The sequence below is a fragment of the Schistocerca piceifrons genome, chromosome 1 (assembly GCF_021461385.2).
Source record: "Schistocerca piceifrons isolate TAMUIC-IGC-003096 chromosome 1, iqSchPice1.1, whole genome shotgun sequence".
Taxonomy (NCBI): Eukaryota; Metazoa; Arthropoda; class Insecta; order Orthoptera; family Acrididae; genus Schistocerca; species Schistocerca piceifrons.
The window spans coordinates 186,639,311-186,662,397 of NC_060138.1; the positions used below are offsets into that span (position 1 = coordinate 186,639,311).

General features: G+C 39.4%; 1 protein-coding gene across 4 annotated transcripts in view; it reads right to left on the minus strand.

The window, feature by feature from the left end:
* Positions 1-23,087, minus strand: part of LOC124717112 (synaptosomal-associated protein 25) — a 414,314-nt gene that overhangs the window by 23,971 nt on the left and 367,256 nt on the right. For 2 of the 4 annotated variants that reach the window (XM_047243834.1, XM_047243861.1), the window contains one exon: positions 13,593-13,641. In XM_047243834.1, coding sequence (XP_047099790.1) covers positions 13,593-13,641 — 49 coding nt within the window. Of the gene's footprint in view, positions 1-12,980; positions 13,030-13,592; positions 13,642-15,872; positions 15,922-23,087 lie in introns of all 4 variants that reach the window. The other 2 variants (XM_047243852.1, XM_047243842.1) reach the window with 2 other exon arrangements.

The following is a 23,087-nucleotide window of genomic DNA, read 5'->3' on the forward strand; positions in this document are numbered from 1 at the left end:
TAGTTTTAACTTTGGGACAATGTACGCAGAATGGTGTTAAGTTGATAAATTCCTTATTAGGAATCTAAACACTGATTCTATTTAACTTCCCACAACATAATTTTGTTTGGCCTCTCACACCAGAGTTTTGGCAGAAGTAAACAAACTTTAGTTGGCATACTTGCACAGAAGCACAATTAGTGAGGTCACATACTAACCCAAACTTTACATTACTGTCATCAAAGAAGTCATGAAAGCAGGCACTTCACAGTGAGGCACTGTTGAGGAGTATGTCTCATATTTTATATCATGACAGCAATGCAACTATATATCATTGGCACTGAGGTAATGTTTGGTAACAGGGAGGGGTGGGGGCATTAATAAAGTATTTCCATCAGCAGAATTCCATTACCTCTTTGAGAATCAGTTGCTTTCCTGGCAAAAATAATGTTTGTGTGTTGAAAACTCTGAATTAAATAAAGATTTAATGCAAAACATTCACCAACAACATTTTATAAAAAACACATTTTATAAAACAACAGTAAGGCAGACTCAAGAATTTTCCAATATTCTACACTTGCATAATGTAAATGTGGTGACTGAATAGGGGTGTTGTGGGAGGATAACATTTGTTTGTTTGTTTATTTATCTCTATGCAAATCATTACTGGAAAGGGGGCAGGGGGTGGAGGGCAGCAGATAACAGGTTTGAATGCAGGCCTTAACCATTATTCTATTGCAGTACAGCATTAATGCACCTTTTCTGTGTAAGAAGACATATTTGTTTACTCTCATTAACTACACAGAATGTCAGTCGTCCTATAACAATGCTAAGCAATAGATAACATATCAGTATACTACTGATGCTCTTGCTCTACCATTAGCACATATTCTTGAACCAATAAATATTTCACCACACTTTCCTGTATAATACTGCTTGTTTGTCACCCACTGATGACACCCTTAAAAACGGGTATTTCCTTATCTTGGCAGGTGATACTGTAGATGTTACATTAAGTGGAATATAACAGTTATAAAACAAGTTATGCAGTTCAGTTTTTACAAAAAGAGCTTACTCCACTGTGCAGAGCTACAGTTTTAAGGAAAGTTTTACACTTCACTGACAAATCAAGCTTCCAACACACACATTTCTAGAAGTTAGCTACTAAATATGCTACTATGTTTGCCATTTAATATAAGTACTAGCAGTTATTCAACACACCCGATACATTCAAAAAGAAATGGGCCAGAGACTGTAAACAGATAGCCACTAGAAAGATCAGAAGTTCATAATATTGCCTGCTGAACAAGGTGCAGACCCTGTAACAGTGCTAAGGTCTCAAACTCACCACTAAAGGGACATGAGCCCACATCCACATATGTGATGACAGAGCAAGCATACATGTATGTCAACTGTTCACCACACTTTGCCATGCTGGAAACAGTGAAATGAAAAGTTCAAATAAGAGCAAAGGGGCATAGTGTATTTCCTAACAGTGGAAGAAGTGCGGGAAATGAAAATTCATTGAAGAATCATCCAAATGTATGGAGGGCACTGTATGTCCATCGCAAGGATCAAATCAGAGAAAGACATATGTCGTTGCCCAATGACGCACAGTCTCAAAAGCCAGACCACATTACTGATGCCATTGTCCAGCACACAGATGCCCTCATTATTCAAGACCAATGAGTTACAGTAGCAGCCACTGCCACAGAGGCCAGATTGAGTGTCAGAAGTGTCATGAGAACAGACTGAAATTTTGCAAAGTGTGAACAAACAAGTGCCTCTCAGTCTTAAAACAGAACAGCAAGTATGTACAACAGGGCCTTCCTTTAACATGTGCATCATCATATCAAGGAAGTAAATGGATGCGAGATGTGGTGTCATCACTTCAAACCCAAGTCAAAAAAAACTTTTCAGTGGAAACAGGCAGTGTCACTGCCGTGTAAAAAATCCAAGGCCATCCACATATATGAGGAAAAGGTTATCTTCACCCTCTTTGAATGAAAGGACCCCCTCTTACTGACTTCCTGCTGTATGGTGTAAAGATTAGTGTGCAAAAATAGTCTCAAACCTTAACCCATCCTGCACAAAGTGGTCAAATTGAACTGACCAGGGCAACACACCCACAGTGTCATCCTGCTCTATGACAATGCAAGGACCCATACAACAAATGCTGTTAATGTGCTCCTCGAGAGATTCTCACTCGCCCTTCATTCCATCCAGACATGTCTCCCTGTATTATGCCATTTTTTGATGAGGTATAGAAAGTTCAGAGAGGCAAATAATTCATTATTGATGAGGACATCAAGCAGAACATTCAGAACTGGTTCACAACACACCCTCAAGAACTTCACACGTGACCATTTACTGCCTTATGCCACAGTGAGAAACGCCTCAACAGTCCTGGGCAATATTTTTAGTATAAGTTCCTGTTTACAGGCCTCCAGCTCTTTTTTTATTGCCCCCTCATATAATAACTAATATGGAAAGGTATTTAAGACTTTTTTTTAAAAGGAATGCCTACTATTTTAATAGAAACAACAGTGAAGAGAGTACATGTATAGGGAGTAGAAACACAAAAGAGGAGTTGAAAAAAAAAAAAAAAAACTAATTTCTTCTTAAATAGTGACAAAGTTAATCCATAGCGGTAAAGCAATAAGAAACAGTTTGCAAAAAGAAAAAAGAAAAAGGAATTTAAAGTCTTGTTCTGAATATGCATAATCACATTTCTTTAGAGTAAACAGCATGGCATATTTGTTACTTTGTACTGTCATTCTAATCTACCTGCAGACCCTTCACCATAAAAAATGGAAAGCACAATATTGTGTAGAACATACACAACACTGTGCTTTTCATTTATTATTATGCCATTTTACCAAGAAGTGCTCGAAGAATCAGTTAACAAGAATCTATGTCATTTTTATACCACAAGCTTGTGAAAATTACATTCACCTTTAAGGTACTGTTTTGTTAGTAAGTAGATTTATAAATGCAATTATGATTCCAGCTGCAAATTTTGCAATGCGGTAGTAGTAGTTACATTGTAATAATAATAAAACAATAAAAGTTTTCTACGTTATTGCCTCCTCCATTCTACTTATGATATTTTACATTGTAATCTGAATCATAACATACCTTCCATATACAGTCAGAGCTGTTTGCTGGACTCAGTTGAAACAGCCAGATAAATCAATTCTATATTTAATCTTAAATAGTTACTTTACAGTACCTCTGAAGCATCAGTATACTGTAGCTCTTCATTTACATTTCCACTTATTCAGTTCTCACAGTTCTTACAGAACTGCACACGTCTTTTTTCCCCCCAACTGTATTAAATGTTTGCCTCTTGCGCAAAGTACTGCATAACTCAACACAAGCTGTCACCAACAACTATCACTAGAGTCACTACCCATCTTCTCTTGTACAATACAATTACATCATGGCAGTGTGAAAGTCTGCAGTTGCCTTAAGAATATTTCCACTGGTGCAAACTAATTTTACAGTTTTAATTTTAAAGTATCGACAATATACACATATGGACATACATAACTACCCTAACTAGGTAAAGCTCAGCAAAGAAATCAGCGAACTAAGTTGTTTTATTGTGTTCCATATATCAGCTTTCAACAGCCTCTGTCTTCTGAATGACTAAAGAAGTAGCTAGCCTATGTCATCTACAGCTGCATCTAATACATGCTCAACTCTTTACACACAGATCCCTCCTACAGACTACTGTGCTTGACCTGGCATTTTGGGATATAAAATATTCCAGTTCCCATGAACAATAATTTATATATGCTCTCTTTATAAACAGAGAGAAGTGCATCTGAAGCTGATTAACAAATTGAATGTTATTCAGAATAACAACTCCCATAAGTTAATATTCTTCTGCAACCAGGTTAAGCATATGTAATCTACCACTTCTCGACTATAAGGCACAAAGACAGTACAAAACTGATTGTTCACATAAAACTGTGTGGCAGTAATGAGTAAACTGTGCACAGCAAAGTATGTTTCTTTTTAAAGAAATGACTAGAAGAGGATACTACAAACTGAGTTTTACAAAAATCTGAGAGACGGTGTGGGCATATGGTGAAAACTGTTGAAATGTTTAAATGTGCTACATAGACATAGAAAGCTTGAAAACAAATTTCAGTCGAACATTAAATCGAAGCAATTGAAATTTAAGCAACGTATTGACAACTATAAATGCAGTCTTCTTTTACATATGGTACATTAAATATGAAGTCTTCACAGAATATCAAAAGCCACAGCAAGAAAAATAATTCTTTCTTTACAGTAAGGTTCTTCCAAAAAATAAAACTTCCCACTGCAGTATACAGCAGACACTAATTTTTCTTCCAAACCAGTTTAGCTAAAAGGGATGGTAATACTAACTATGAGATTGGACCAAAGTGATTGAAAGCTTTTTATGCTTCTGAGCTTATATCTCATTACACTGTCAGAAACTGTAAATGTCATTTGAAATAGAGCTACATATTATACATATACACGCTGATAAAAATGCTACTAGTAAACCAGAATGATTACTGATCATTTGTAGTATCACTGTAAGTGCAGTAACCATAGTGTAGCTAGCAGTTTTGTCTTGCCTGATGCAGGCGCAAGTCACATTTCAAATATCTTTAATTTTACTATCTCAATCCAACCATTAAACTGTAACTAGTCATGATGTTTTCTTATCAGTATATTTGACTTCTCTGTTCAATAGGTAGCAAGGGAAATGTTTTCACAATGTAATATGCAAATGTGTAAACCACTTTTTTATGAACAAATGCAATGGACAATAATGTAGATCATAGCAGATATTTTATACTCCAAGCAAGTGCCTATTTTTCTATGTCAAAATACCTTTTCAAAATGCTATAAGGTGAAGTTAAGACACAAAGAGGTGTAAAAATGGATGAGGAGGAATGGAACACTTGTTCCATGCATCCTTTAACTGCCTCTTTTGTCAGGTCACCAATGACAGATCCCTGTCAATTTCGGAAGTATATGAATGGAAGTACCCAAGTTAAGTATCGATTCATACAGTGCAAAAACATTGCCCAACAGCCTACAACACTGACAATTCCTAGTCTTTCAAAATAAAACAAGGGGTAGATCAGCAACAAACAAGCTGCTGTGGATTTATTTCACAACTCTAATACAGAATTTTGCGTAAAGAAACTTGCTTCCTTACATAATGGAGTAGCGATATAGCTTATTTCCACAAACAAAGAACTTTTGATAGGTTCACAGAGTTTTTATTAGAAGAAAATAATGTTTCTTCAGAATGCACATTACTTATCAGGGAATATTGTGCTATCTGCTATAATGTGGTGGTAAAGAGGGAAATTAGGACACGGACGTGCCACACCCCACCTCACCCCAAAGCCAGCATGTCCATATCTCCCCTTCCACCTCCCCCCCCCCCCCCCCCTCTCTCTCTCTCTCTCTCTCTCTCTCTCTCTCTCTCTCTCTCTCTCTCTCTACCGGCTATTGTATTCAGTGTAGGTGCAGGGACAATCCCTCCTCCCCCCCCCCCCCCGCCACACCTGTCCACATGCAAACACTTTTACACATACATTGTGTCAGCTGGTGCATTCAGCCAGCACAACGGCCATACAGATGTATGCATATTTATATGTACTGTAGTTCAAAGAGGATTCGTCCAACAGCTAATGAAGTTTTCGATGATTCAATGCCTCTACTATTCAGTGAGTTGTAAACTTTATCCTACATTACTTACATTCTGCCAGAACTTTCTGTATAAATAAGCAGTTAGCGTTATTTGAAGGAACTCTTAACTGAAATGAGGACTACTGAAACAATTGGAAACCATTTTCTAAATATTGTTGGTGGTGCTAGGTGGTAGCTCACAGATAATTTATTATAAAAATAGAGATTGTAACTAACTGGATCAGTCATTACATGCTAAATATCAAATACCTGAAACAAAACCAAAACATATGCTTCCCACACACAGTACGTTTTAAACATTCCACTTTCAAATGAAATCCTAATCTGTCAGTTGTCATTTTTGCAATTTTATACAAACAAAAGTACAAGAAAAGTTACAGAAAAACTGCACATGGCAAACGCCATAAAATATTCCAGATATACAGTCATACATTTCAAGAACCTTCCAAAAATGATAAATAGAAAATAACAAATAACTGATGGTGGTTAAGTTTGAAATGGTGACCTGCAGCATGTCAGCCAGCAACACTAACCACTGCATCACACTGATTGCATCAGAACTTGTGGCACTGCTGCTCCTCCTAGAGAAACAACAACCTGCTGTTTCACATGTCCTCACTGGAGCCGAATAAAGGACCTTTGGTTTAGATCTCATCTTGGGTCCTCCCCATAGTGGGCCTGGTTGATCCTCACATTGGTCATGTTGTTACATCCTCTTCACTATGGTGATCGTGAAGGTAGGCCCTCCCATTAACGCTTCGCGATTGTCTACTTAGTTTCCTTTAATCCTCCCATCATCAATCTGTACAGAGGACAAGGATGACACATCTGCACAGTTATCTTCTTGATTAAGTGTCATAATCCTTGATATGCAACATACGACAAGTGAGGAATAATCTGATATGGTCCAAAGTAGCACTTTTGTAGCTTCTCCCATAGGCCTACTTTCCACAAAGGCATAAAAAATCCATTCAAGTCTCCCAAACTGTTTTTCACTGGCTGGTATTTGGTGTTATAATGCTCTCTCTCTTTCTCCTGAGCATCCAGGGTCAATACACAAGCCAGCTGCCGTGCTTGTTCAATCCTGGTGATTAGGTGTTTCACAATCATGCCGAGTACTTCCAGCTGAAGAGGGGACAGTGTATCAACTGTCATTTTGGCCTCATGATCATGGAGCAGGAAGAACTTTGTGAAAGCTGTAGTGTCTTCCTTTGCTGTGTTGTATGCAAATGCCACCATGGACAATATTGTATCCCAACTTCTCTGTTCAATGCCAACGTTCATCAACAGCACATGGGCTAACTTCTTATTAAAACACACTATTATCCATCAGTCCATATTTGTCAGCTTTGGAAACCTACCCAAGAAATTAATTCCAATTTAATGGAATGGCACTGCTGCAAGAGTGAGTGATACCAGACGCCTCTAAGGTAATTGTGGCATGTGCTTCTATTACTGGCATTCTTTGCAGTGGCACACATGGCATCTAAGAGATCGACAGAGACATGACCAGTGATACTTGTGTCTTGTTCATTGTTCACTTTAGAGTCTTTAGCAACGTCAGATAACCAGCAGAAGGAGTGCCAGACCACATGTAAGCTGGAATGACACGCAACCATTTCCACAACATAACATCACACTTGAATCCTCCTTCAGTTGGTTCCCCTTTTTTCAAGACTTCTAAAGTTTAGAGCTATGCTGTATCTTCCCTCCACTCAGCAGCAATGTTGTTCAATAGAGCAATGGCTGAGATTTTGTCTATGCTTCAGTGTTCTGCCAAAGGATTCCTTGAAAAGCAGTCGGCATTCTTGTGTTTACGTCTATTTTTGTACACCTCTGTGTGGAAAAAAATATGCAGGACACACTTTCTCAGTTGCAGAGAAGACTTTAAGAGTACTCTGAAAGCATTAGCTGCCACTTTTTTGGCATCTTCCTGAATTTTGATATACCCATTTCACAATGTTGGAACAGGAGAGGATGATAGCACCTCTTTGAAGACAAGGAAGATTTTTCTTGTGCCTCGTTACAGAAAATTTGGTGTCTTCCTGCAATAATTCTTGAAAGGTACAAATCATTTTACAGAAGTCCTTTATGAATTGCTGACAGTTTGAGTACATGCTAAGAAACCTAATCACATCTTTGAAAAAATGTCCCAGGTAGCAAAATCACGTCATCCATTCAAGATGGATATGCAGGTTGTTCATCATGTGTTTGAAGGTGGATGGAGCATTACGTACTCCAAACAGCATTACTTTGAACTATGAGATTGTCAGGCAGTCTTTTCCCAGACAAACTCAATTTGCCAGTAGCCCATATGCATGTACCACTTCTTCCTGGATTATCCACCATTTCGCCCATGACAATGTGTGAGTGCTGCCTAACTAGTGGATGATTCCCATTGTTGATAAGGAGTTTCATCATGAACTGCTTGGTTTGTCTTTTCTCCACTCTGGATTCGAAAGCATCCAAATACTGATGCAGAATGGCTACTACTCAACAATATTGACCTTCAGTCAGGCCAGATCCTATTAGCAGTTTGATAATAGTTTCCTCCCCTGCATTGTCTGTAGTGCTAGCAGAGCACGATTCTTCATCAAGACAACAATATGCCCTTTCTGGATTGGTTGTCCTGAAGCACATACCTTTTAGGGATGCTTTGAGGCCCCTTGTGACAGTCAGTAACCCAAAGTTCTCCACGACCACTCACAATGCTTAAGACTGTTGCTGGCATGTAGATTTATTTTGTGAGGGTCAGCAGCTTTTTGCAATCAACAAAGGCTTAACTGATCATTTCGACTGATGAATGGAACTTCTCTCATAGATGATGGCAGGATAACATCTTCAACAATCGCTCAGAGAAATTGTTGTGTCTGTTGAAACAGCTTCATCAACCTAGAACTCTAATCTTCCATGGTCTACAACTGCTTGTGATATCTGCAGGAAGTTCCATTTGAGAATGGCATCATGAATACACTATTAAAATGGCAAATTTGAAGGGCTGCATTTTTTCATCAATAGTTATTCTTACAATACATGTTCTTGTTGACTGGATATATTTCACATCTGCTCCCATCAGCGTATCATAAAATACAGGCTTCTTTACAGTTGCAAAATGCCATTTATTTAAAATAACCAGTTTTGCCACAGACAGTAGACCATCTTTGGACTGACTGCACCATTTGCTGGAACTGACGATGTGCTGAGCACCTGCATGCTAAGACAACAGTTATCATCTTAACAATGCGCAACTGATCAGCACATCACCAGCACCTGCAAAGGGTGCAATCAATATGAAGATGGCCTACTGTATGTGTCAAAACAGGTCATTTTAAGTAAATGATATTTTTCAATTGTGACCATTTCTTCATACGTAACTATAACAAGTAAGATTGCTGACACTCCCAATCATGCTGGTTAAAATCATGTAGGCTTCTTTAGCTGGTGATAAGCATTTGGCATTACAGGAAAGGAATCTCTTGAGTCTACTAGGACCCAGTTTGGTTGGTAGTCTATAAAATTTCCTGTTATCTTGGTAACTGTCGTGACAGGAGGATTTTCATCTGTGGTGGCCTCACCTTCGTAGGTGGTCACCTCACTTAGTTTTTCTGAATTTGATGGCTAAGCAAGGCAACTGGTAATACTCTACGGTTATGGATAACGGCTATGGCATGTCGAGCAGTGGCCTCATCTAGGGTACAATGATGGGCTTTGTCAAAAAGGTGAACTATAATCATCTGTCATTACATGGCAGGCATAGAACTGTTGAGATGGTTGATATCTGGCAGTGTAGTAGTCAGAGAAGACTCTCCTGCTTTCTCTGCAGTAATGTACAATGTTGCCCAGGCATCTACAGTGGAAATACAACAACATATTGTCCTCTGTCCTCCAAATGTCTGTTCTTCTTTAGGGCATTTGACTTTGTGCAGGGAGCAGTTGTACCTGCATTGGTCAGATGCTGGGTTGTCGTTCGACAATGGCAGCATATGCCCGAGTTTGCTAAGTCCGTTCTTCATAGCATATCTGACTGGGGGAAAAATCAAAATCAGGACAGGCAGACGTGGGTTTGAACCACCATCTGCCCAAAAGTGAGTCCAGTGTGCTAAGCCCTATGCCACCTTGCTCGGTTTTGGTGCTAAGGACCAATACAGCTCCTCCTCTTCATTCTTCATTATGTCCTCACATATCGAGCGACATGTAAGGCTGCTATCTCTTGTGTATTCAGTCTGATATTTCTGGCTGCCACACACTGCTGTGTCTCTTCTCTTATGACCTGCTGTATAAGAGAGACAAGCTCATGGTGGTCTTCTGCAACTGCCGTAGGGATCACATTCAGTAGTCTGTCATACCTCCTTTCTGTTACATTTCCTCAATTCGCCGGCACCACTTGGTGAATTGCCCTGTCATTGTGACTGCCAACCCCAGCCATGCAGCATGATGATTCTGTCAGCTTCTGTCATGTTAGGGTTCATGATATGAGAGAGCCAAATCACTATGTACAACTGTGTTATTTTTCTTGACACTTCATTCTATTCTTCAATTTTTCTTCTGCTGAGCAGAGTTGCACTTATTGCCACCAGCCATTTTCTTCAGTTTGGCACGGAATTTGTTCCAGCTGTTGAGGTTCTCTGCACTGTTTTCTGACCATTTACATAGAAGAGCACATTTCCCTAACACATCATGTCATCTCACCTGTTGTATCTGATGGCTCTCGGTCAGATCCTTTCAGCCATTTCATTGGGTCTTGACCATCCAAACATTGAATAGTCCTGTATAAAAACGTTAGCTTCCAGAAATACTAAGTATGAAATAACATATCATTGTTAATGGTTGAGTTTGTACCAGTGTCCTGCAGCACACCAACCAGCAATGCTAATCACTACATCCCACTGGTAACACCAGAGCTCACAGCAATGTGACTTGAACATAACAAACTTTAAAATTATAAGTAATACAACAATTTCAAGATATTCAGAACAAATATGAAACATGTTTGAGAACACACATTATTTTTCAACAAAAAAATATTTCTTGGTTTCATAATCATTTCATTAGCCGCTTACTACAATGGGAGTGAGAACGAATATTCTAGCTTAACCCTTGTTCATTAATAGGAGATATCAACCTCTGCTTGGATATAGAAGGGAAGCTTCTTCCCCCTTCCCACCCCCTCCCCCCTCCCTCCCCCCCCCTCCCCCTCTCCCCCCCCCCCCTCCTCCAAAGAGCCATGCTGGTAGATTTCATGTCAAATGGTTTGATAATACCACCAAAAGCTCGTATAGGAATGGCTGAATGATATGAGATTTTCTCTTCCCAAAATACAAGTTCAGTATATGAATTACTCCACTACCCTGCTCAGTCCAATGTAATTCAATTAACAGGAACGTCTTTTGTACATACAGATGCACGAGGGATTGTCAAAGCTTAAATTATCACCTCGAATAAAGTTTTATGATTAATTTTTTGTAGCTTTGTCTCCATCATACAGCTGTACAATTTTGTTTTGGCTCCTCTAGTGGCATCCTATAGCACTGTGTTGCAGGGATTTGAATGTGTACAAGGGCTGCAGACATATACCTTTAAGCAAACAAAGAAACATTATGGAATTCGATTTTTCAAGGTGCTAGTCAAAACTTTGTGACTACCCTTTTTATACGTATGTTCTGCAGAATAGTTGACATCATTTTTATCAAAATGCAAACTGTTTCAAAGAACAAATTCTCCATATACTGAATAATTATTCATGATGAAGCAGTCTTCCTACCTAAAGCCAGCATACATCGGATCACCAGACTGCACTTCATGAATGAGGGAGACATCCCGACTTCCAGCTCAGAGAGAGAGAGAGAGAGAGAGAGAGAGAGAGAGAGAGAGAGAGAGAGAAACACAGTCTAAAATAAGGACTGTCACTTCACACAACATCTTGTTTAAGGAGCCTTTCCCACTGAAGAGCAAATTCTCATGCACAGCACACACATAAATGACAACAGAATTTCTAGTAGACTGACATTTGTGTGAAACCAAGATGCCAGAACTGTGTAATTTAGGTTTGTATTTGGGACTGTAGAGGGGACAGAGTGCAGTTCTGTTCCTCGGCACTGAGCTACGAGAATTGTCTTAAAGGAGCAGCTAACAACTGTGTCTTTATAAACAGCTGCACCTCACGTCAAACACTGCCTTTTATCTTGAATATTTCTCTCTACTTTATCCTGGCTTGTGATAGTTTCATTGCATAACAACCAGTATGTCATTATGTTATGTTTCCTTTAAGTGTAAGTTAACAACATTTTAACATGACTGTACCACCTAGCTTGAGAGAAATATAACAAGTTCTACATTCTGAATGTCAATATCTATTTCAGTTTTGTGTTAGTAATTTATACTACTAAAACTGATTACTTAGTTTATTTCATGATTAAGTGACTTAAAGTTGAGGGAAAAATCCGGTTACGTTACAAATTAATACTCTCCATCCCATTACCTATACAAAGAGTAGCTATCGACCACGCAATGTATATCAAAGAGTTATTTGTTTTTTCTTCCTCTCTCTCTCTATCTCTCCCCCCCCCCCCCCCTCCCACCCACCCATCTTCACCCCAATTGCAGCATTTTATTGGGGTACATTGAAATTTGCCAAACTTTATTGTATGAGCTAAAAGTAAAACTCACTCTACCAGATTAAACTTCACACACCAACACACATGTGCATGTGGGAGGCAGGGGGTGGGGGTGGGAGAATAATAGCAGAATTTCTGTAAATTAATCACATACCTATGTCCAATCCATTATGTCTTTGGTCAATCGGGACACACGTGGTTCTAGATACTGAATATGTGGAAGGATGTTGCACAGTTTCAAAGAGGGTGTCATCATAATGCTTTGATAGTGCATCTTAAGCACAGATATTAAATATCAGGTAGGGATGTAATGTATATTACTCTGCAAATAATAAAATGTCAGAATGGCTTTAAGTTAACAATTCCTTAAGTGAAAAAGCAGAAAATTAGTGCCACATGAATATTTGCATTATGACAACTATCACACAAATACAGTGGTACTTTTTTTGTTTGGTATACATCAAAAATAACCATTTATCATCACCAACTTTTATTAAAATTCTACATCCAGATTTCTTGCAATGGCTTTTGATATTACTCTGTAAGGCAACAAGATGGAGGGAAGCATGAAGAACACAAATTTTACACATACGAATTTCGATGTGTAAGTGTAGACACAGAGAAGTCTGCTACTGAGTTTGCTGTTACAACACAATGAGACATTTATCATGAAGATCTTACCCCCTTGCTCATCCAACATCACTAGCGTTTTCATGCCGACTTCGTGGCTCTACAAAATAGTAAGAGGAGTATGAACAGTGGAGGAATAGAACCTCAACCACTCCCTATCCACACTTGACTGAGGATGCCAGGATGTCTGCTCAATGCAAGGCCAATATTTATAGTCAAAATTTGCTCAATAAATGGAAATAGAAATTAACTGAAATGAGCACTGCATAAAGTTTGTGGAACCTGGCATCCCCAATTAAAAAAATAACGCTATCTCTACATTTTTACATGCAAATAAGAAATTATAAAAATCAAAATTCTAAAACTAGAAACAAATAATGTGTTAAACTAAGAAATTAGTATATAATGAAAACAAAAGAGGGACATGCCCAAAAAAATTGTAAAGGAAAAACTTTAAGAGTGGATCAATGCTAAAGGCTCGCTCCCACGCCAGCACCGATGGTGTACATTAAATATTTTGTTTCTAGCACTACTGGCCAACTACAGACTACTGGCGACACAGCTGGCTCCGTCACTGCATTCCGTTAGTATCATCTCGTCAACTGCCTAGAATAGTAGGTTACATGGGTTAGTGAACGTCCCAACAACCACAATATGGCTTACCCCCTTGATGGTTCAATAACTTGAGAGATTGGGCGCCGGCTTCTTCGCTCTACATTGCAATAAAAACGAAAATGAAACTAGTAACAAAATACAAAACAAAAAATTCAAACTAACACACACAATCAGAGAGAGACAAAATTAAATTAAAAATAGTACGCTACAAACTGATAAATACAATACATAAGGACAAATAAAGAAAAAAACAACAAAGAAGCGAACACTGCTGAAAGCAGGAAATTGAAATGGAATTTCCAACATGATAACTACTGAGCTAAACACCCACGCCTAAAAAATTTGAGGGAAATTTTTGATAGGGTTTCAGCTCAAGTGCACTCATCTCTGAAGCTGTACCAAAGAAATTAGTCTGCTCACAAAGTAGCGAAATTCTGAATTTAGTGCTGAAGCCATCTTAATTCAACTATGTACTTAATTAGGACCTGTGCATTCTCCTCTTCACACTGTCTATTTGAGCCACGGATAACAGACTAAAGAAACTAGCTCAACTTGCATTGATTTGCATCTTAAATCATCTATCACAGGAGTAATAGTTTTCTTTGACAAAGTCCCAGGAATTATGGGAACATTGTCATTTCACTGTTAAACATGTTAACTTAATCTGTAAATCACTTTGAAAGTCTGATGAAATAATTTCAAGCCTGTGGTAAGAAATGCAAATAAGAGACAAATTGAGGAAAGAAAAGATATTGACAACCCATTCATCACTTCCTACATTATTATATCTACATGAAATTTTTGGATTTATTGCACTTAGTCAATCATTTAATTTTTGTACATAGTCTTGCCACCTGTGAGTGAACTGAGCTGTTTGCTGGTAATGAGATGAGCAGGGGCAGGGTGGATTTGGACTATGGAGATAGCAGACGCACATACACTGATCGCGGCAAATGAAGGGCCAGGGCAAAGGGTAAGAGGTGAGGTCATTAAGCTGGCAAGCGCCAGATTCTTGCCCTCCATCCATTATGTACACATTTCAGTTACTGCATGAACATGCACATACTGAGCAACGATTTAATATGCATTTTACAGTTAGTGACATGTTAGTTCTGTACAGTTTTCTTTGAAGACATGTTTGATTTCTGTTTAATGTTATTAAGACTTTATGTTTTTAATACCGGGTGTTGTCTTACCAACAGGTGTAGTTTGAAGATCATCCATTATGTTCTTGAGAGTATGAAAATGTTTCAAGTTGAATATCATGTATGTAAGTATAAGAAGTTACTTTACAGGAATTCACTACCTATACACAAGAAATACCTGCAACTAAACATAACTGGTTGTGAAGTGTTGTTTGTAAAAAAAAATGACACCTTACAATTTGCAATTAATGACCAAAGGACGTTTAAGATTATATATGTTACAGCTTCACGACTTCATATGAATTACAAAAGAAAAAGAATATGTTACTGTGTCTGAAAGAAACTTACTGTCATATGTCTGCAAATTAATTCAACAACTTGTGTTGTAACAGGTCCACTAAAAAAAGCATGGCAAAAAACACTTAAGAGATAGATGTGTGCTGCGATATTATTAACATTAGCCTACATTAGCCTAACAAGATATTGTACATAAAAGAAAACTTTAAATGCTTGAAGTGCACTCAACGATGTAACACTTTGCAAGTCAAGACCTGCGTGTGTGGTGCCCACTGGATGTGCATTACAAGACCATAAAGCCCATGGCAGTTGCATCATATGGGCTCCCAACACCGAAGGTACGACTGTAGCAAATGTTACTCCGAAGAGAGTGCTGTACATGTTCATCTGAGAACCTTTGGTGTGTCTACACAATCTTTTTGTAATCATAACAGTCATGTTAATGGTTGTGTATTAAATTCAGTAAGAAACAGTAAAAATTCAGTCTTTTGCATACAACTCAATTTCTGCTAAGACTGCAATTATGATGACATTAATTAATAATAAATATGTCCCTGCTTGGGATTCCAGCAGTAGGGTTATAGCAACAAAAGAACAAATTACAGGAAGTGTAGCTGTAGGAATACAAAAATAATATTTAATCAATGAGAAACAATTCTTACAAGGAATATGTTGTGTTTACGATAGGGTCATATCATTCATTAGTGAAGCTGCCTAAACAGGCACTTTGCTTCCACATAAAATATGTGATGGTGTAGGCACAGCAAGGCTAGCAGACAACAGTAACATGCATCAGTCATGTTGTGGACTGTGAGCAGTGACCTTGTGGTAATCAAAAGGTGGGGTGGGTCAGCAGCAGAGGGGAGGGTTCGGGGAGGGCACTCACCTCCCTGGTCATCTAGGGCAACCAGAGTACGGATGCCAGCCTCCTTGCTCTGGGCAGCGAGAAAAGAAAAAAGAGCCACAAACCATTTAGTTACAAGCAGGTTTCGACACAACAGTGAGAACGGCACGTACAACAGTATTTTGTGTAAAGTTAATTAGTGAGAATTAATTTGTCACGAGCAAGAGGAATGAAATGTTACGTAGTAATTTATGTATAGTTCTGGACAGAGTTTGTTTAAGTTTTGTGAGTTATTAAGAACATTTTTGTTTGTTGTGTGCCAGAATTACAGTTTTAAATAGTATGACTTAAGTTTTAGCCTGAGTTATTGTAAGTATATTTATTAGCTCTGTTAGAACAACAAATAGCTTTAGAGCATACAACACGATTTAGCAACACACGTTGCTTATAATAGTAAAACAATACCAAGAAATATAAAATATACCCACTTACTACAAATAAAAATTATATACACATAATATCTAGAAAGAAGCAGCAGCGGCAGCAACAACATAGAAGTGATAAAGAAAATGTCTTGTCCTGTAGCAACGGTCAGTGTGTGGTTATGCTGTGTGTGGGTTCACCAGCTGAGCTGCCACATACCTGTGCATGCAACACAGTGACACACCCAACAATCTGCACACAAATTAAAATAAATATAAACAAACAAACAAACAAACAAATTATAATGACAACACACGTAGCAGCCACTAGAGATGGGTTCTTGTCAGCAGGTCAATGAGGGTTGATTGGGAAATGGAGCAGGTTTCCTACAACACAGAGCAGACAGAGACAACAAGCAAGTAGAGAGACAGACAAACAGATACGCAGACAGAGAAAAGAGAGACAGTTAGACAGACAGACAGAGAGATGGCAGGTCTAGATTCTGACCTGGCCAAAACCTTACCTCATGCTGCTGCCTGCCCATGTGGAAGGCACTGCCAGTATAATTCACTCTCTACTACACAACTGTAGGTGGCTTGCCCAGCTGCTCATTACTAAAACATTTCCCTAAACCAGCAGCCTACAGGCTCACCACCTACAAATACGTAGGATCGCTCAGTGGGTGTTTGGGAGTGATGTGATTATTTCCTGACATCTTAGGCAGTATATACTTCAAAGAAAAAATTTATTGTTTTGTATAGAAGTACCTTTTACACCTAAGGATGGATGTTTAATACTGCAAATCTTCATTCAACAACTCTGCTTACCAAAAGGCACATAACTCTTCATTCAATGCTCAACACAAGTACATAAAAAATGAATACTGTACCCACACCTCACCAAATGTGTGGTAGACCTTTCAAATATCTATTACCAAAGACCATGGCCAAGTAATGCAGAGGATGATCGTTACATGATCATCATCTGACAAACAAAGATATGGAAGATAAGCTGAGAAATAATCTTCAAACAATCTGGAATAAAAATAATGATAAACTATCACCAAACTCAATAAATTCCAAACTACCTTAATACACTCCACTGAGCAAACCTACCACAGACACATGACAATTAACAGAGGCAGAAACGGACACACTGCTTAACAACTAGGTAACTTCTAGCAAGTTTCTAGTTCCCAGCACAAAACAAACTCTCTCTCTCTCTCTCTCTCTCTCTCTCTCTCTCTCTCATCCCCCCCCCCCCCAAACACACACACACACACACACACACACACACTACGTCCCTCCATCCATCCCACCACTTATGCATAGATTTATAACCACACATCTGCATCATTTTGTTGCTCCTCTCTCTCTCTCTCTCTCTCTCTCTCTCTCTCTCTCTCTCTCTCTCTCTCTCTCTCATCCCCCCCCCTCCCCCAAACACAAACACACACACACACACACACACACACACACACACACACACAACAGCCTTGAGGCATAAGCAAATATCTGATTGTTTAACTGCAAACACACACACACACACACACACAGACACATACACACACACACACACACACACACAGTCATTCAAGCCATTTGGTCTACATATTGAACTGACATATTACTATTTTATCATGTTTTAGCTTCCAGAATCTAAAACACTTGTTAATACTGTTTTCTGCTGCTGGTCCTCATCACACGATGCTGCACTTCTGAAAAAAGTAGAATTTACAGCTAGATGCAGGGGACACACAGCATTCAAAGTTAACATAGATGCTGGTCACAGAAGAATGAAAGAGGAGAGAGAAATTTGCCACCAGGTGGGTACAGAATTTCTATGCTCACCAATTCAGATCTAAAGTTTGAAGTTAGAAAAACCAGTGATCCTTTGTGGACACCACCACTTTACAACTGTTGATAAATGTGGCAGTTTTCTAATTTCTGAACTATATAATTGTCTACTAAGATTTGCGTGTATTCTTTGGCTTACTTTATGAATACAAGAGAGATGCTCTCAGCTAGATTAAATAGATAATTTGACCTCATGGCAAATGAATTCAACATCTGAGATTTGGTTAATCAGTAGCAACAACAGAATGGAGAATATCAATATTTGTAAAATATATGAAGAGATGAACATTTTTTAAATTTATTATCAGGAACACATTTGTAAGTGTTTAACATAAAATCGAGGCATAAAATTAAGCAGGTAAATATTTGTTTGCATAAACAATTATTTATGCAAATTACTATCTTCCTCTTCCACTATTCCTATCTCCTCTTGTATTACTACTTTTCCTACTCTAATCTCCCAATTTCCCCCTCATGCTTGCCCTTTTTCTCCCTCATTTTTTCTCTTTGTTTACCAGTATCCATCGCCTCTCTCTCCAGTCACAATACTCATCACACTTTCTCCATCCTTTTCCGAGTCCTCAATTAAGTGCTGTGCATTTTTTTTATTATTATTTTTGAATATTGTGTGTTGCACTTCTATTTGGTGTTCAGTTTCATTTTATACTGCTATGTGTCTTTTGCACTGGAAACAAACACTGTTGTTCATCCTCTTCTTTGGAAAGATTATCTGCATTTCTCCTCCTCCTCCTCCTCCTCCTCCTCCTCCTCCATTTCCAAGAACTATACACTCACAAAGCTCCTGAGTCACCCATTTCGTTAGTGTCACTGTTGCCACTTACAATTTCATGAATCTGACTTTCTATGCTTCTCCCTTTGACCAAATTAACAACTATGCGGGAAGTTAGTGTAGCATGTACAAAAAGAAAAATGAGTAAGTTATGATTCATAACTATCAAAGTCTGGAAGAAAAGGTGACAGTGTAAGCTGTAATATGTTGGTTATAATTATTATAATGAAAAACAAGAAAAATAATTTTTTAGTCATCAAGATTAAGCACCTGCCTACTTAGGTTTCACATTCCTGTTTTGTGTTTCTATCGTCCACACTTCCGTTTACAGTAGGTGACTGGGTGCCTTTCTTTATAACAGTACACGAAACTGGAAAGGCATTTAAAGAGATTTTGTGCCTCAACAGTCATGAAAAATAATAAAAAGGCCAAAAGCTGATCAACAAAGTAATATGAGCACAATAATAATGCATTCTGTTAGTGTTGTGCTGGATGTAAGAGTTGTAGATGAGAAGGTTGAATTCAGATCCTGTTACAAATGGTGGGTGTTAAATATTTTCCTGTGTGAACCAAATGTGGTTCTTTTACATTTTAGTTGCTGTTGTACAGAAAGAAAAGAACTTTTTTCTTGTAGAATAAAATACGTGCGCATTACAGCTACTCATGCTGAGGGAAAAAGCCGATGTTTGATTACAATGACCAACTTGTCTGGGTACGAAAGTTAAACCTTCAGCAATATGCCATCCATTGGAACGTTGTACTGTCACAGTAAGTCTGAGTTCTTGATTGACCAATAACAAAGTTGTAATTTTTTTTAAAACTGGGCGAATATCCTGGACAGTTTAATGAATGCAGAGAGATTGCAGTAATCTTAGCTTCAGTGGTAGATGAGATGTAGAGACAAGGGTGCACCTGCAGAGGGGCAGACTTGATATAACCAGGTTTGTTCCTCTTGTATTCAGGAATTCCTGCATTTCACACTTTCCAGAAATTCAAATTTAAAACAATTTTCTCGGAATTTGTACCATACTTTCGTTTCACGAGAGTCACAAGCACTGAAAACTTGCAGAGATTATAATCAAGGGAGTTACCCTTTCCAAACATTGTTTAACACTTCAGATTGCAGTATTAACAAAGAATGGATCTGGTGGGCAAAACCGGGAATTAATGTAGCATATAAATCAGCTTCTTGCCATTTGTTAATGATCAAAATAAAAAATAGAAATGTAAAATGTATACCCTAAATAACAAAATGGAAAAATTAAACATATGTGCAATGAAACAAAGTTCCTGTAGAAAGTAAGTAGATATTGTACTAGAGATAAGAAAGAAAATAGAAAAACAGGAGCTAAATGTCCACATTATAAACTATAAAATGCAACAACCCGCGACAGAGAAAGAAAAAACATTGGTATGATAGGGGGATGACAAATTACATAGACAAGAGAGCTAGTTGAATGAAGACGGACCATATATATATATATATATATATATATATATATATATATATATATATATATATATATATATATATATATATATATATATATATATATATAACACATGATGTGACTTACCGAACGAAAGTGCTGGCAGGTCAATAGACACACAAACATACACACACAAAATTCAAGCTTTCGCAACAAACTGTTGCCTCATCAGGAAAGAGGGAAGGAGAGGGAAAGACGAAAGGATGTGGGTTTTAAGGGAAAGGGTAAGGAGTCATTCCAATCCCGGGAGCGGAAAGACTTACACACACACACACACACACACACACACACACACACACACACACACACACACACACTTGTAAAGGCAAAGAGTTTGGGCAGAGATGTCAGTTGAGGCGGAAGTACAGAGGCAAAGATGTTGTTGAAAGACAGGTTGAGGTATGAGGTATGAGCGGCGGCAAATTGAAATTATCGGAGATTGAGGCCTGGTGGATGACGAGAAGAGAGGATATACTGAAGGGCAAGTTCCCATCTCCGAAGTTCTGACAGGTTGGTGTTAGTGAGAAGTATCCAGATAACCCGGACGGTGTAACACTGTGCCAAGATATGCTGGCCGTGCACCAAGGCATGTTTAGCCACAGGGTGATCCTCATTACCAACAAACACTGTCTGCCTGTGGCCATTCATGTGAATGGACAGTTTGTTGCTGGTCATTCCCACATAGAAAGCTTCACAGTGTAGGCAGGTCAGTTGGTAAATCACGTGGGTGCTTTCACACGTGGCTCTGCCTTTGATCGTGTACACCTTCCGGGTTACAGGACTGGAGTAGGTGGTGGTGGGAGGGGGAGGGTGCATGGGACAGGTTTTACACCGGGGGCGGTTACAAGGGTAGCAGCCAGAGGTAGGGCAGGTGGTTTGGGGATTTCATAGGGATGAACTAAGAGGTTACGAAGGTTAGGTGGACGGTGGAAAGACACTCTTGGTGGAGTGGGGAGGATTTCATGAAGGATGGATCTCATTTCAGGGGCAGGATTTGAGGGATGTCGTATCCCTGCTGGAGAGCCACATTCGAGTCTGATCCAGTCCCGGAAAGTATCCTGTCACAAGTGGGGCACTTTTGGGGTTCTTCTGTGGGAGGTTCTGGGTTTGAGGAGATGAGGAAGTGGCTCTGGTTATTTGCTTCTGTACCAGGTCGGGAGGGTAGTTGCAGGATGCGAAAGCTGTTTTCAGGTGGTGGTTTAATGGTTCAGGGATTCCGGACTGGAGCAGATTCGTTTGCCACGAGACCTACGCTGTAGGGAAGGGACCGTTTGATGTGGAATGGGTGGCAGCTGTCATAATGGAGGTACTGTTGCTTGTTGGTGGGTTTGATGTGGACGGACGTGTGGAGCTGGCCATTGTACAGGTGGAGGTCAACGTCAAGGAAAGTGGCATGGGATTTGGAGCAGGACTAGGTGAATCTGATGGAACCAAAGGAGTTGAGGTTGGAGAGGAAATTCTGGAGTTCTTCTTCAAAGAAGTTCCAAACTGAATAATCCATTGCCCTCGCCCACCTAATCCTTCACCTACACATCAACTCAGCCAATGAACACACCCATCAACTCCTATCCTCAATAAAAGTCCTCAATCTTTCCTCTCCACATCCTCACCAGCTGTTCAGAGCATCCTCCTACAGGCCAATCGCAAATTAGAACAGCATGCCACCCTTCACCTCAAAAAACTATCCAATCTCCTGGTTTCCCACCTCCGGAAAGGCAACTCACTCACCCTTCACAACCTTTCCAGCAAACCTCAACCTCCTCTCATTGCACACAGACCCAGTCTCTCCCATCTACTCAATCTCCCACTTCCAGCTCCACTCCCCCCAAAACCTCAAAATTCCAATCAACACAATATGGAACCACAACACCCTAAATCAGTAGTTGACCTTTCCACCAAACCTCTCTCCCAATCCGAAACCTCTGTCCTATCCAAAGGCCTCACCTTCAGCCCCACTCCCAGATTCAACCAACAGCCCTTGTCAAAGATTTACTGTCCTACACCCGTACTTTCTGCTGGAAATATCACTTTCCAACGAAGAAAAACGATCCTAATCCTACTCCTAATGGTCCAACTCCCCAAGACACTATCCAAATTGAACCCTGCCTGGAACAGTTCGTCCTCCGTTGCAGCGGGACCCACCTCCTCTTCCTCAAAATCACCCTCTCCAAACTTTCCAGGAATTTCTGACTTCCAGCCTTGCCTCTCAATCCTTCTTAAAAAACCTTAATCCTACTCCCAACATCACCACTGCTGAAGCCCAGGCTATCCCTGATCTGAAGGCTGACCGATCCATCGTCATTCTTCCAGCGGACAAGGGTCCACAACCGTGACACTTGATCATCGGGAGTATGTGGCTGAGGGACTGCGTCAGCTTTCAGACAACACTACATACAAAGTTTGCGAAGGTAATCCCATTCCTGATGTCCAGACGGAGCTTCAAGGAATCCTCAGAACTTAGGCCCCCTACAAAACCTTTCACCTGACTCCATCAACCTCCTGACCCCACCAACACCCCGCACCCCTACCTTCTACCTTCTTCCTAAAATTCACAAACCCAATCATCCCGGCCGTCCCATTGTAGCTGGCTACCAAGCCCCCACAGAACGTATCTCTGCCTACGTACATAAACACCGTCAACCCAATTACATGCCGTCTCCCATCCTTCATCAAAGACACCAACCACTTTCTCGAACGC